The 12647-nt window shown below is 40.7% G+C and overlaps 1 protein-coding gene across 1 annotated transcript in view; it reads left to right on the top strand.

The window, feature by feature from the left end:
* Positions 1–12647, top strand: part of NUP42 (nucleoporin 42) — a 207733-nt gene that overhangs the window by 94492 nt on the left and 100594 nt on the right. Inside the window, exons 3-4 of the mRNA XM_069211532.1 lie at positions 3723–3817; positions 8226–8302. Coding sequence (XP_069067633.1) covers positions 3723–3817; positions 8226–8302 — 172 coding nt within the window. The remainder of the gene's footprint in view (positions 1–3722; positions 3818–8225; positions 8303–12647) is intronic.

Here is a 12647-nt window from a genome sequence, read left to right as displayed (position 1 = left end):
CAAATCGTTAATGTTTGGGGTACAAGTATTTCTCCATGTTGAACAAGAGCGCACCTAATCTGGGTTGCAGAGGGATGTTTGAAAGTGGGTTGTGGTTTAAAGCCAACGCCTAGTCCTAAGAAATCTGTGAGGAAAGGCAAACAATAGATTACTCACCAGTGGATGTCTGGGCACATGCCCATATTAAATATTTGTAATACAGTGCTATAGACAAATTCTGTGCAACAAGGACATTTTTAAGGTGAGATCTTTCTTTTTCCAGTTCTTCGCTGAAGATTTTGAGGCATTGGAGATTTTTGAAGAATATTGGGATGTATCACTTAGAGGTGGTTTATCTCTCTCTTTTGTATTGAAAGCATAGCTCCAGTGTTGTATGCCACTGTATCCATCTCAGGAACATGTGTAGTGTATTTCCCAAAACTACTTAGGGTTGTCCCTAGAGCTTCACAGAAGGTGTATTTTCAGTGTCAAATGTATACCTGTCAAAATCTCAAATTAATGCTGCAGGTCTTGGGAAGTCTTTAAGTGGGTAATCTTATTAAGGTGAAAAGAAAATTGCCCAAGCTGTAGTATGTTGAAATACTTTCTCGCAAGCTGGTGTCCCAATGATTGTATGATCTCATCAGTGATGTAATTTTACATATCATGTGTGATAATAGGTGAGGTTATGAGCAGGGTATGACAGGAGAACTAGTGAATTTCAGTGTTTTAATTTTTTTTTTTTATCATTATTATTTTTAAACATTAGTTATTACCTTATTTCAAAAACTGTCAATTACTTCCCTTATACCTTTGTTTTTTCCCAGTGAATTTCTAGATTCTGTATTATTATGATTATTATTATTATTATTCACTTAACTCTCCCTTTGAGCACATTTTTGGCCGTATGGAATTTGCTGCAGGTCCAGGCCCAGCTCCCAATCCCCTGCAGGTAGCCTGCCCTCTTGATGTGCATGGCCTTTAGCAGTGCACAGGGTTTGGGGGAGAATGTGATCGCAGGCCCTGTGGCTAACCCTCCTCGGGTGGTTGGTAAATAACTTGCTGCACATTGGCCTTTTGGCTTTGTCTGACGGATGATTGGTTGAAAAGTTAGGCCTCTTTGCCCAACCTACCACTTGCAGCCAATCCCTTGCAGCACAGAGCGTTTGGCCGTACACAGTGGGAAGTCTTTGCAGGCCATGCACCCAACCACCTGTGGGCATCCAACCCACTGCCACGTACATCCTTCAGCTGTAGGTGTGAAAAGCAATTGGTTGCATGGCCTGGACTGCGGTCAACCCGCTGGGGCAGCCAACCCTGCCTGAGTGCTGCAACAAAACCCCTGCAACACAGTCTCTGTCCTCCATGGTGGAGGAGTAAGGTGTAGGTGCCCCTCTAGGATACACCTCCCACACCCATAAGTGGCAGGGATTTAGGGTATCCCTAATTTACCTATATATATATATATATATATATATATATATATATATATATATATATTCAGAACTTTGGTCCCACGGGTCGGTACCAGTACAGGAGGACGGAAAAGGCAGAGGGGATGGGATGGGAGAGAAAGCTCATGTGGCCAGCCAAAATGCCTGTATTTTCAATATGACCGTACTGCGGGACTCCTGCAAAGTCCGCTAACCCCCAAGCACGGTATGAACCATCTAGATGTGTGTGTGTGTATGTATGTGTATATATATATATATATATATATATATATATTACTATAACCCTTTCAAGCCTACTCCAATCACATCCTCAACAGCAAATTTCTTGAAACTGATGGAACAAATTAAGCACAGTTTCTGAGTAAAGTTCTGACTTTTTGCTACATTTTGTGTAATTCCATTCACCTGTTTTTTTTTTAGTATTGCTTCCCAAAGTTTCCTTTGAGAAGTAACATGGGAGAATACTGTTTTCATACTCCCTCCTCTTTCCATGCCCCAACCTGACTGATACCCCTAAAACCTTCCAGGAAGGAGCTAAGGTGGATGAACTTTATTTAACAACAAAAAAATGAAACAAATTAAGGAAGTTTTTAGGCTATTAGTGAAACAAAACACTCTTCCTATGGAAACTCTGGCTTAACTATAACTATACAGTGGCATCTGTGTGTGTTGCACATTTTTCTGAATACATGAGGCTTACAAGAGATAGCCAAAGCTTCCTATTTGCCAGCTCTGAAAATGCCAAAAATCAAAGAAAAGTTAGACATTTGCTGCACCTATACAGAACACACATGCTAGAGGATCTCTTGGGTGGCAAGAGAGGTCCTTAGGGAGTATAATGGATTGTAAATCCTGCACAGTGGTTAGACTAAATGATGGGGAGGCATGTGATAACGAAGCAGTTGCTTTTTTACAAATTTCTTTGAGATGTGAAATACAAATTTCCTAAGAGTCCTTGCTTAAGGCATTGAAAGCATCTGCCAGTTGGTAGTACCCCTTGTTGGATGGAATGCCAAAGGACAGTTTATAAGGGTCGTATTGCATTTAACATTTTAGCCGACATGATTTTGAAATGTGTTGTTTCATGAATTATTGAGAGGATGCATTCCTTTTCATTTCGCCATTATTCTTGTGCTTCCTTCCCCTGCCCTGTGACCAAGAATTCTGGTTGTGTTTAGATGATATGGTGAAGGTTTAAATTAAGAGCATTATTAAAGGAAAATTGGTCGCAGAGCTATATTTTTGAGATAGTGTTATCTATTGTCGAGTGGAAATAGATTTTCAATGTGTATGTATGTGTTTGTTTACTACACTTGATATTTTCATCTTTAATTTTGAGATTACCAAAAATAGGACAGCTGAAGTGAGCAATTTGACAAGTATAGCTGGATTGCTCTGGAATGACAATAGCATGCTAAACAAGGGCTCCCTCATGCATGATAATCTCTTGTACATCAGAAAAATTAGAAACTGCAAGAGATATTTTGATATGAACAGAACTTCGGGTGCTATTTTATCCAGGGCAATATATGAGAGAATTGATTTGTGTCCAGGCCACGTCTCATTACATCTCCTTGAAATAGGTAATCAGTTTCTAATGAATAGGCAGAGCACAAGTTTAAATATTTAATGGACTTCTTCTGTGTTCTGCATTGTCTAGCGAAGCATTTGTTTGGCCTACATGTGATTCTACAGATGAAAAAGAGTTTACATACACCCTGAAGGAGGAGCACAGACTGTCATGCCAAAGGAAGGAATCAAGGGAGGAAGGAATAATAGACCTGAAAAGCTGGAATGTGTGATTAAAAAGGATTCTTTGGTAGAGATTTTACTGGAGAGGAGCTAAGAATGTGAGCTCCATATGCATATTAATTCCTTCATTCCTTGGTCATGTACTCTCTGTGCAGAGATCTGGAGAATCCCAACACAATTCATGTCAAGTGGAGATAGATCAGTAGTTGATAAAATAAGCATTCCTCAAGCAGCAACCTTGACTCATGCTCAGAGTAGGTGAACTACACAAATCTGTTTGATAAAGATCATACATAGTTTGAAACTTGATTCATGTGGAGCTGTGGTGAGAAAAATATCGTAGACTGATGCATTGCTCGTTGAGAATGGATGTGAAAGCAACAGACATTAATATTTCGTATAGATATTAAAAACCAATCAATTTCTGAAACCTTTCTTTACATCCACCTACCCACACCCTCGGATAACTGCTCATTTACTTAGTAAGTTGTACTCATTCATACTTTACATTTACTCTTTGTTTTTTTTCTTTTTAAGAGAGATGATTCAACAAGACATGGAGTCTTGGGAGTCTTCTGGGCAGTGGATGTTCTCTTGCTATTCGGTTGCAAAGGAAAAGCCTAACCTTTTAGGTAAAGTTCTGTCCACTGTATGTGACTGGTCCTCACTATGAATTGTCCATGTGTTAAATGTAGTCTGATGACCAATATTGAGTTAGAAGATCTGATTGATACTAAAGTTAGTGAATTGTCTTTCTGCAGCAGATTCTTCCTTTTCTGATGTATATTATGGCATTTGAACAGCTGCATTAAGTGACTTTGTTTTGTTTACTAATTAAAATTCTGGGTTTGCAAAGAAACCATTAGTCTGGCCATTTAGCACACATAATGTAAAAAGTGAAGGAGCGATACCAAACCTAAAGGTGTGGGATTTACCACCAATCAACCACAGATTTGCCCATTCAATCCCCACCCCTCACCCACACCCTTGATACCAGGGCTACTATTTAAAAAAACAAAAAAACAAAAAAATGGGTGTAGGCATCCCATCTAAGCAATGGGCTGTGCCCCATCCCATAACAACCCTTTCCATCTTTCTGCCCCCAGGTGTGTACATTGAGAGAGTTTACCCCATTCTGCCCCAAGGGTGGCAGAAATTAAAAAATAATGGGGTTGGGTTGACCCAACCTGGATATTGGAGGCACCTCCTCCCCAAAGCTCCAGCTGTCTCTCTGCTCCCTTGAGACCTAGACCATCCTATTCACCATGATGAGCCAGAGACAATTTGGATTCTTTTGGGCTTCGTTTTAACATATAGGCAAGCAAAGAGGAAATAAAGGATTTGTTTTCTTTACTTTTCTGAGAGGGATGTAATCTGCTGGTATCCACAAAACGTCCACTTGTGACTTGGCCAATTACCTGAGACAAGAATGAACCAAACCAGGCACCATGCAAAGTCAACATTGACTTTATATAGTCACAGTTTTCATTTTCTTCTGATGCAGAAGAGAGGCCCGGCCACATAAGCGAGGTTCGTTTTAAAAAAAATGTTTACATTTGGTAGGTTTCCCCAGGTGGCAGCCGAGCCTCGGCATAAATATAGAAGCCATCCACATCGCGTCAGCTTGCAAGGCAAAACTTGATGTCTTGCGTTGCGTTTTGGGGTCTATCATATTTCCGGCGGTAGCCCTAACCACACTAGTGAATACTATTATTATCAAGAGATGTGTGGGAACGCAGAATAGTATAACATATGTTATTATCAATTTAATTTATCTCATTTTGGGGTCTAAATTTAAGCAAGTGTGCATGAAAACCCCCACTTTACAAAATGATCTGTGAACCACATGGTAATGTGGTTAATCCCAAATGCAGAGTTGTAGAAATAACCACTATCCCTAAACTCATTATCGTCAGCCCAATTAAAAAAAATGCACAGGTTTCCTTCAAACCCACTTTTCTTTCAATAGATATTAACACACTGAATTATAGCTTAGAGGGTACACAATGAAAAATCATAAGCTGCAGACACATTGTTGGCTTTGGGTGTCACAAGTTTTTGGGCAACCAACAAACACTTAATATCCCTCAACCAAAATGAGTTGATGTACATGTTGGAATATTAATTTTATACAATGTTAATTGAGGCAAAAAATTGTCGTAGTTTGACTCTTGCTCTAGGCAAGACTGCTGGTTTAAGGATGACACTACTTAGGTTTGTAGGCGACTATGCCAGTCCTACAACAAATCGCAACTGTCGTCCCAACCCTCCCAGCTCACAAGCAGTACCTCACCAAAAACCCAGAGAGTAAAAGGTGACTTGTGGCAGCCTTTACGCATGGACTCAAGCGTGTGACATCCCAGGGAGTGTCGTGGTTAAACGGAGATTACCCCTTTCTCGCAATGACAACATGTCTCAATCAAACACAGCAATGAAGAGGATGCAGTAAGGTTTCAATAGGTTTGATTTATCAAAACTGCAATCTACGATAAGTTGCATGGGCTGCCATGATTAGGATAATGAATAATGCAAGAAACAGAATGGTAAAGACGAGTCATTAATACAAAGACCCCCACCATCTTGCAATGACATTAAATGACATGATATACGATACCCTAATAATATGAGCCTAGTCTCTAACCTAGAAGAGAGCTAGGTGTGTTAAACCTAATCTGCCAAGTCCATGAGAGGAGGCCCCCAACCCTTGTTACCTGTGAATGAGGTCTTTAGTTCAGACTCCATAGGGACACGAAGAGGTCAGCGTCAAGGCAACATGCAGCATTGATAGCAGCGATGGCATCTGGCCGGAATCCCTCTGACTAGCTGTCTAAGTGAGGTGCATTTATACAGATCTGCTCGGACCCCTGACATAGGTCTGTTCCAAAACAATAGATAACAAGACCTGCTTGGGGACGGCAATTTATGTAAACAATCCTCTCGAAGGTGTGAAGAGGGAAAGTACCTAATGTGAACACCTACAGTTTGTTTATCTTTGTTGTTTGATATTGACAGCTTAGTGCGGTGGCACTGATAATGTGAAACTAAAACACTGGCCTATCTAGAAACAAGGCAGCCACTTTAAAATAAATAATTAAATACATACGCTAAAACAGAGCAAACTAAGAAGGGTAAAAGTCAATAGGTGACAAGTGACAAGTCAGCAAGCCAAAGGCTAAGCTAACTCCTGTTTCCCATTAAAGCAAACTAGGATTCACTACAAAATTAAAGATCAAATCTCTGCCACGTAAAATGCTTCTATTTTTTTCCAACTTATTTCTATTATTTTTTTATTCCATTTCAACAAATAGTTTCTTTTGGAAAACCATGATCAGTCTACATAATTGACCCTTGCTGAATTCAGAATTTTTGTCAACAATTGAGAAATTTATAGCTTTCCAGCTTCACTTCTTGGCTTCATATCTCACCACAAACTGTAAGTTAGTAGAAACCCGAAAAATACAAAAACTGGTCAATTTATGTAGTTTATTTATTTACAGTTCTGTTGTGGTAATGCTTGCACAGAAAAGTGTCTTTTATTTTTTTTTTAAATATTTAAAAAAGATCATAGCCTTTCTTGCATACCACTTGTTCCCATTTACCAACACCCCCCCCCCCCCCCAAAATAAAATTTGTTATTTGTGCTAGTTTCAGGTTCCCTCTAGAGTACCCTGGGTACTGTTTGAATCATCAGTATGTGGGGGAAAATGTACAGATTTGGCATGGATATTTTTGTTGAAAAAAAGTTATGAAGGATTAAGAGTGAAGTTCCTATAACATCAAGGTGCTCCACACTGGGGTGGAAAATCCGCAGCAGCTAAGCAGTAAAAAATAAGAAACTTACCTGCGAAGAAAAGAAAAATTGGGAAATTAGGTTAGTGTGGAGTGGAGTCTGCTTGGTTAGCTGTCCAAATTTCCAAAAGTTTTAACCCCCCCCTCCCATTGATGGGTTAAACATTAGCTTTTTTTTATTTTTATTTTTAAATAACGTATTCTGATTAATTCTTTAATGTTTGGAAGAAGGATTGAAATATCTCCTTCAGTATTATTAAAGTCTCCAGGCTGCTTATTGGACTCTGTGACCTTAGCCTAGTGGGAATAGCTTTTCTCTGATCATTTTGAGGGATTTGGAGTGGGATTACAAATCTTTTTCTCTGGGTTTGTGCCACAAAAGCGATGCATACCTGCACAATTGTTTTGTTAGATTTACTTTCCAGTGCAAAATGTGTTTTGCGCTGGAAAGTTGCCTGAAAAGAACACCAACCAGCTTAAAGCCCTGCTTCACATTACTCCGCAACAAGGGGACCTTTTATGGGTGGTACTCATGCACGCAAAACCATATCTACTAACAATATTAGAGAGTGGTTTGCACCAGACATAAACACCACTTAAAAGGGGCTGTTAAAAAGAACTGCTTTAATTTCTCTTAACTTTTCCCACCTTAGATATGTGCTGTACAGAGCAGCACACATGCCAAGTGAGAAGAGTTTTAAAGTTTGTCTCAGCATAGTATTTTGTACTGGAAGAGTACCCTTCCAGTACAAAATCTATGGTAGACTCATGCTGACACCTTTTGGTGCTTAGCAGCCTGATTGTGCGCCAGCACTACGGAGACAGCAGGATAGTTTTATATCTGGTGCTACCTTTGGGTGCTGCGCTGCATTGTTGTGTGACAGATTTGTAAGTCTGGCTGTGTTCTAGTGCAGGTTGGAGTCTGCAGCACAGATTGCATCTCGATTCCTGTGTTGACCAAATTTCTTACAAAGCAGACTGTCTGATAGAAGAATTGGACCTCCCAATCACTGGAAAATGAGACCACCACCTACATCAAATCAGGCCTTTTAGCCTTAGAATAAGACCTTTTCAGAAAAAAAACCAAATAAATGTACCTGTCTGTTAATCCCTTACTCTTGCTGTAAATTGCCTTTTTTCATACTTTTTTGTTCTAAATTTGGTATATTTGTATGTATGTATATTTCTACATTAATATGTGTTGCTTCACCTCAATCCTAAATGAAAAATATTTTGCTGTTCATCTTGCAGGATTTGAAGATTTTTCTCCAGAAGAGCTGCGCCTTGAATGCTACAGGTGCAGAGCTGACGGTAACCTGCAGAATTATGTATGTTGTAGTCCTTTATATCCACAATGCATCTTGTTTATACAGCTCGAATCTTTTTTAGCAAGTCACCAACTTTAAGTGGTGTGGTGTGTTTTTTTTTTTTTTTTTTTTTTTTTTTTTACATCATGCCGGCTTATATTGGCAGTTTTTAGGGATTTCTTTTCAAACTTGTTACAAAATGCCTCTCCCACTACCATGGTAAAGGGTATTTTTTTAATGGGGAAAAAACACAGAATGCTAGTGAATACTTTCAGTTAGTGGTTACATTTTTTGTATCCACAATTTGAGGGACATAAACTGTACTGAAGTCCTATGCTGGGACAGTAGTGGGAGTAGCCCACTGAGGGTCTCATGTTGATATTGAAAAACAAGATTTGACTGCAAGGAGCCTTCAGGATCTAACAGAAAATATTTTTAGGTTTACGTGGCAGAAGTGGCATTTCTTCTTGTTGGGAATGTTGTGAAATGGACCGGGTCACTACAGGGACATATTTGTGATTCCAGGGCATTTTTTTAATCTGCTCAGTACAGTTTCAGGGTTGGCTGTGTTATAGTCCACAGAAATGGCATGGACACTTTAAGCAGTAGTCTTAGAGCAGATCCATGCACAGCATCAACTACTAAAACCACCTGGCCCTCTCATAAATCAGCAGCACATGTTTATGCATCACTGAATGCCACAGATGATGAGCAGTACACTCCTGCGGTTTATGATAATCTGAAGCTACCCACAGCCAGATATAAATTTTGTGCCTAGACACCTAAACAAGATGATCAGAAATGGTTTGTGTAATTTGCTTTCTAATTGAATTCATTTGCACAGGTGGTTGGATATCTTAATAGCTCGGGCTCCTCAGAAGATCTGGGGATTCATCATTGAAGTAAAACGCGAGCAATGCCATTAACCATCACGTTTGTGTTTTAGGATTCTGCCCTTTTTTTTGTCGTGTATACACATTGATAGGCATTTCCTTTCTACGTAACTGTTGTATTCGTTTTCCCTATTTATTGGCTTACTTGAATGTAGTCACTGCTTTTGAGGCTTATATCTGAACTGACAACATGCTGTGTTTGCGTACTTAATCTTATTAGAGAACACTTTGCATGTGACTTGTAATATCATTACTCTAAAACACGTCCGAACCCGATGGCGGAAAGAAAACAATCGAAGATGGAGTCGACGCCCATGCGCAATGAGTACAGAAGGAGGAGTCACTTGGTCCAGTGACTCGAAAACACTTCTTTGAAGAAAAACAACTTGTAACACTCCGACCCAACACCAGATGGCGAGCTATGCAGACCATGTGAATCTCAGCGACTGATGCCACGAACAGATGTACACTGGGTAAGTGACATTTTCATTTCTTTTTTTAAACCCGTAAGGCATTTAATGGAATCCCGACGTCTATTAACAAGGCATTGACCTTGTCTCTGAAAATATCTGAATAAATATAAAAGAAAGCATCGGAAATTAGATCACAGGAAAGAAAGAGCTCACATTTATATAGGATATTACAAGCATTGGTAAACCCTTTAGGTCTTGATTGTTTTAGGTGTATATGTTCTTTCCCAGAAGGCTGCACTAACAGAAGTAGGCGTGCGTGCGTGTGCGTGCGTGTGTGTGCGTGTGTATATAATCACTAAGAAAAAAACAAAGGTAACAGACGTTATAGTTAGGTACAGAATTTACACACAAAACCATAGAAATTAGGCAGTTCTAGTTATATCAAGTAACTATAACTCGTGCTACAAGGTAACTAACTGGTGCCCCTCACTATGGACAGCTTTCTCATCAATAATTTTACTGCAAATGTTATATCATCATTGATGTTGTAGATGATTTCATGATTCATGTAATATCTGCAGTAAATTAGCAGTGCATGACGAGGGCGCATGTTATAGTTACTTGAGGACTCTAACTGCTGAATTTCCATGGTTTTGTGTGTAAATTCTGAACCTAACTAGAACACCCCTGTAACCTTTGTTTTTTTTTCTCCTGCAAATTTCTACCTTTTTTTTTTTTTTTTTTTTTTAACGTAAAGAAATATTTAATTACCATACTTTAACCCAGCTGCCGCTGAGCATGGCAAAAGGCCATGCATGGCAGAGGGTTGGCCACAGGCCTGGCCTAAGGCCAGTCTTGTGGCCAGCCCCCCAAAATCAGATAAAAGCATGCAGTGGTTCTGAGTGGGTGTGTGAGCGGCTGCGTGGGGCTATGACCGGATGTGGTAGTGGTTTTATGGGTCTGTAAGTGGGTGTGGGGATCAGAGAATGGGTATGCAAGCCATTTTGTGCATGTGTGGGTATGTGTGTGTGACTGGGCGTATGATTGGGTGTGTGTGGGGCTATGACTTGGTGTGGTAGTGGTTTTGTGGGTCTGTAAGTAGGTGTATTGATCTGTGTCAACTGTGGCATACGAGTCATTTTGTGGATGTGTGGGAGCGGGACTGTGTGAGTGGGCGTATGACGGGGTGTGAGTGGCTTTATGGGCATGTGCATGGGTGTGTGAGTGCTGTTGTGGGCATGTAGATAGTTTGTGAGTAGCTGTATTGGTGTGTGAGTGGGTGTATTTGTGATTACAGGGACATTATAGTTTGGTTCTGAATTTACTCATAAGAAACCATAGAAATTCAGCAGTTAGAATTAGCCAAGGTCCTGGAAAAAGCCATCAACAACCTGCTAGACTCCTCCCAATGCGGTTTCTGCTCCAACCACAGCACAGAGGCAGCCCTCATCACCGCTACTGACGACATCAGGACCGTCCTCGACCACGGAGAGAAAGCCGTCCTGGTTTGCCTATACCTCCCCGCTGTGATCAACACCATCTCTCACTTCACGCCCACCTCCAGACTCCTCCTCATTGGGATCTGAAGTAACTCCCTCAAATGGATCCATGCCTTCATCACAGACCGCACCCAGAGGGTCCGCCTTCCACCCTTCACATCAGAACAGAAAAGCATAATTTGCGGCGCAGGGACCCTTCCTTAGCCCGATCCTCTTTAATGTTTACGTGACTGCATTAGCTGAGCTTGGACTAAACATCATCTCCTACGCCAACAACACGCAACTAATACTCTCCCTCTCCAAAGACCATGCCACACAAGGAGAAAACTGTAACAACGCCATGACATACGTTGCCGAATGGATGAGATCCAGCTTCCTGAAGCTGAACACCGATTAAACAGAGGTGATATCTACAAAAGCAGCCCCTCCCCCAGGGATGACTCCTAGTGGCCATCCATGCTCAAATAACCTGCGACCCTTACGGACCACACACACGCAACCTTGGCATCTTCAACAGCAGACTTTCCTTAAAACAGCAGATAAACACCGTGGCCTCCTCCAGCTTCCATAACCTCCGCTTGCTATGTAGGATCTTTAAATGGATCCCCATTGGAACCAGAAATACTGTTGTTCAGGCCATCATCACCAGCAGACTAGACTACGGAAACGCCCTCTAAGTCGGACTCCCCACCCAGGTCCTCCACCGCCTCCAGACCATTCAGATCACAGCTGCAAGATCCGTCCTAGACTTCCCCAGAAGGGCCCACATCACCCCTACCTCCAAGAGCTACACTGGTTGAGGTGCAAATGCAAGGTCCTCACCATCGCATTCAAAGTCCTCCAACATCAGACCCAAACTGATCAACCACAGACCCTTTCCACCCCCCCCCCCCAATCCCCTCACACCTGCGCACATTACACATCCCCCTCAACTTCAGGAAAAAGCTCAAGATATGGCTGTTTGAGGAGTAGCCACCAGCGCACAATAAACCTCCTAGAGCGCCTAGATAGCCCCCCCGGGGTGGTAAGCTGTGCTTTACAAATCCACTGATTGGTTGAATTGACCACAGTTTACGTCATTTTGATTTCTTTTGGTTCACTTTCACAATTTGTTATTTATGCACATAAACATTATGTTAAGTTGTTGCACTTTTATATACAGAGGATTATAGATGTATTTCCTTCATGCTTTCATGATTAAACTACAACTTTCAAACAAAATATAATTATAATTATGATCCTAAATGACTAATTGTTGGGCAACTGGCATTTTATCTACTGTCCATCCTGCTGTATGTATTTTGGATGATATATATCGATATGCCATCATTTTTCATGTTCAGTTTGGCCATCTTTTTATATTGTGGGCTCCTGCCACATAAAAGTTTGTGCCCATCTGCTTGTTCTCATGTCATATGTATTTCTCCTACCTTTAGTGCTTGATTGTAAAGTGCATAGTGCAAACCAAGCAACACAACGTGCATAGAGCATTCAGCAGTAATTCATATTATTATGGAAAAGTGTACTTAATAAATTCCAATACCTGCTTTAACAGACAATA

The sequence above is a fragment of the Pleurodeles waltl genome, chromosome 10 (genome assembly GCF_031143425.1).
Source record: "Pleurodeles waltl isolate 20211129_DDA chromosome 10, aPleWal1.hap1.20221129, whole genome shotgun sequence".
Taxonomy (NCBI): Eukaryota; Metazoa; Chordata; class Amphibia; order Caudata; family Salamandridae; genus Pleurodeles; species Pleurodeles waltl.
The sequence above is the reverse complement of the archived record's forward strand: the minus strand, read 5'-3'. Positions and strand labels throughout refer to the sequence as shown.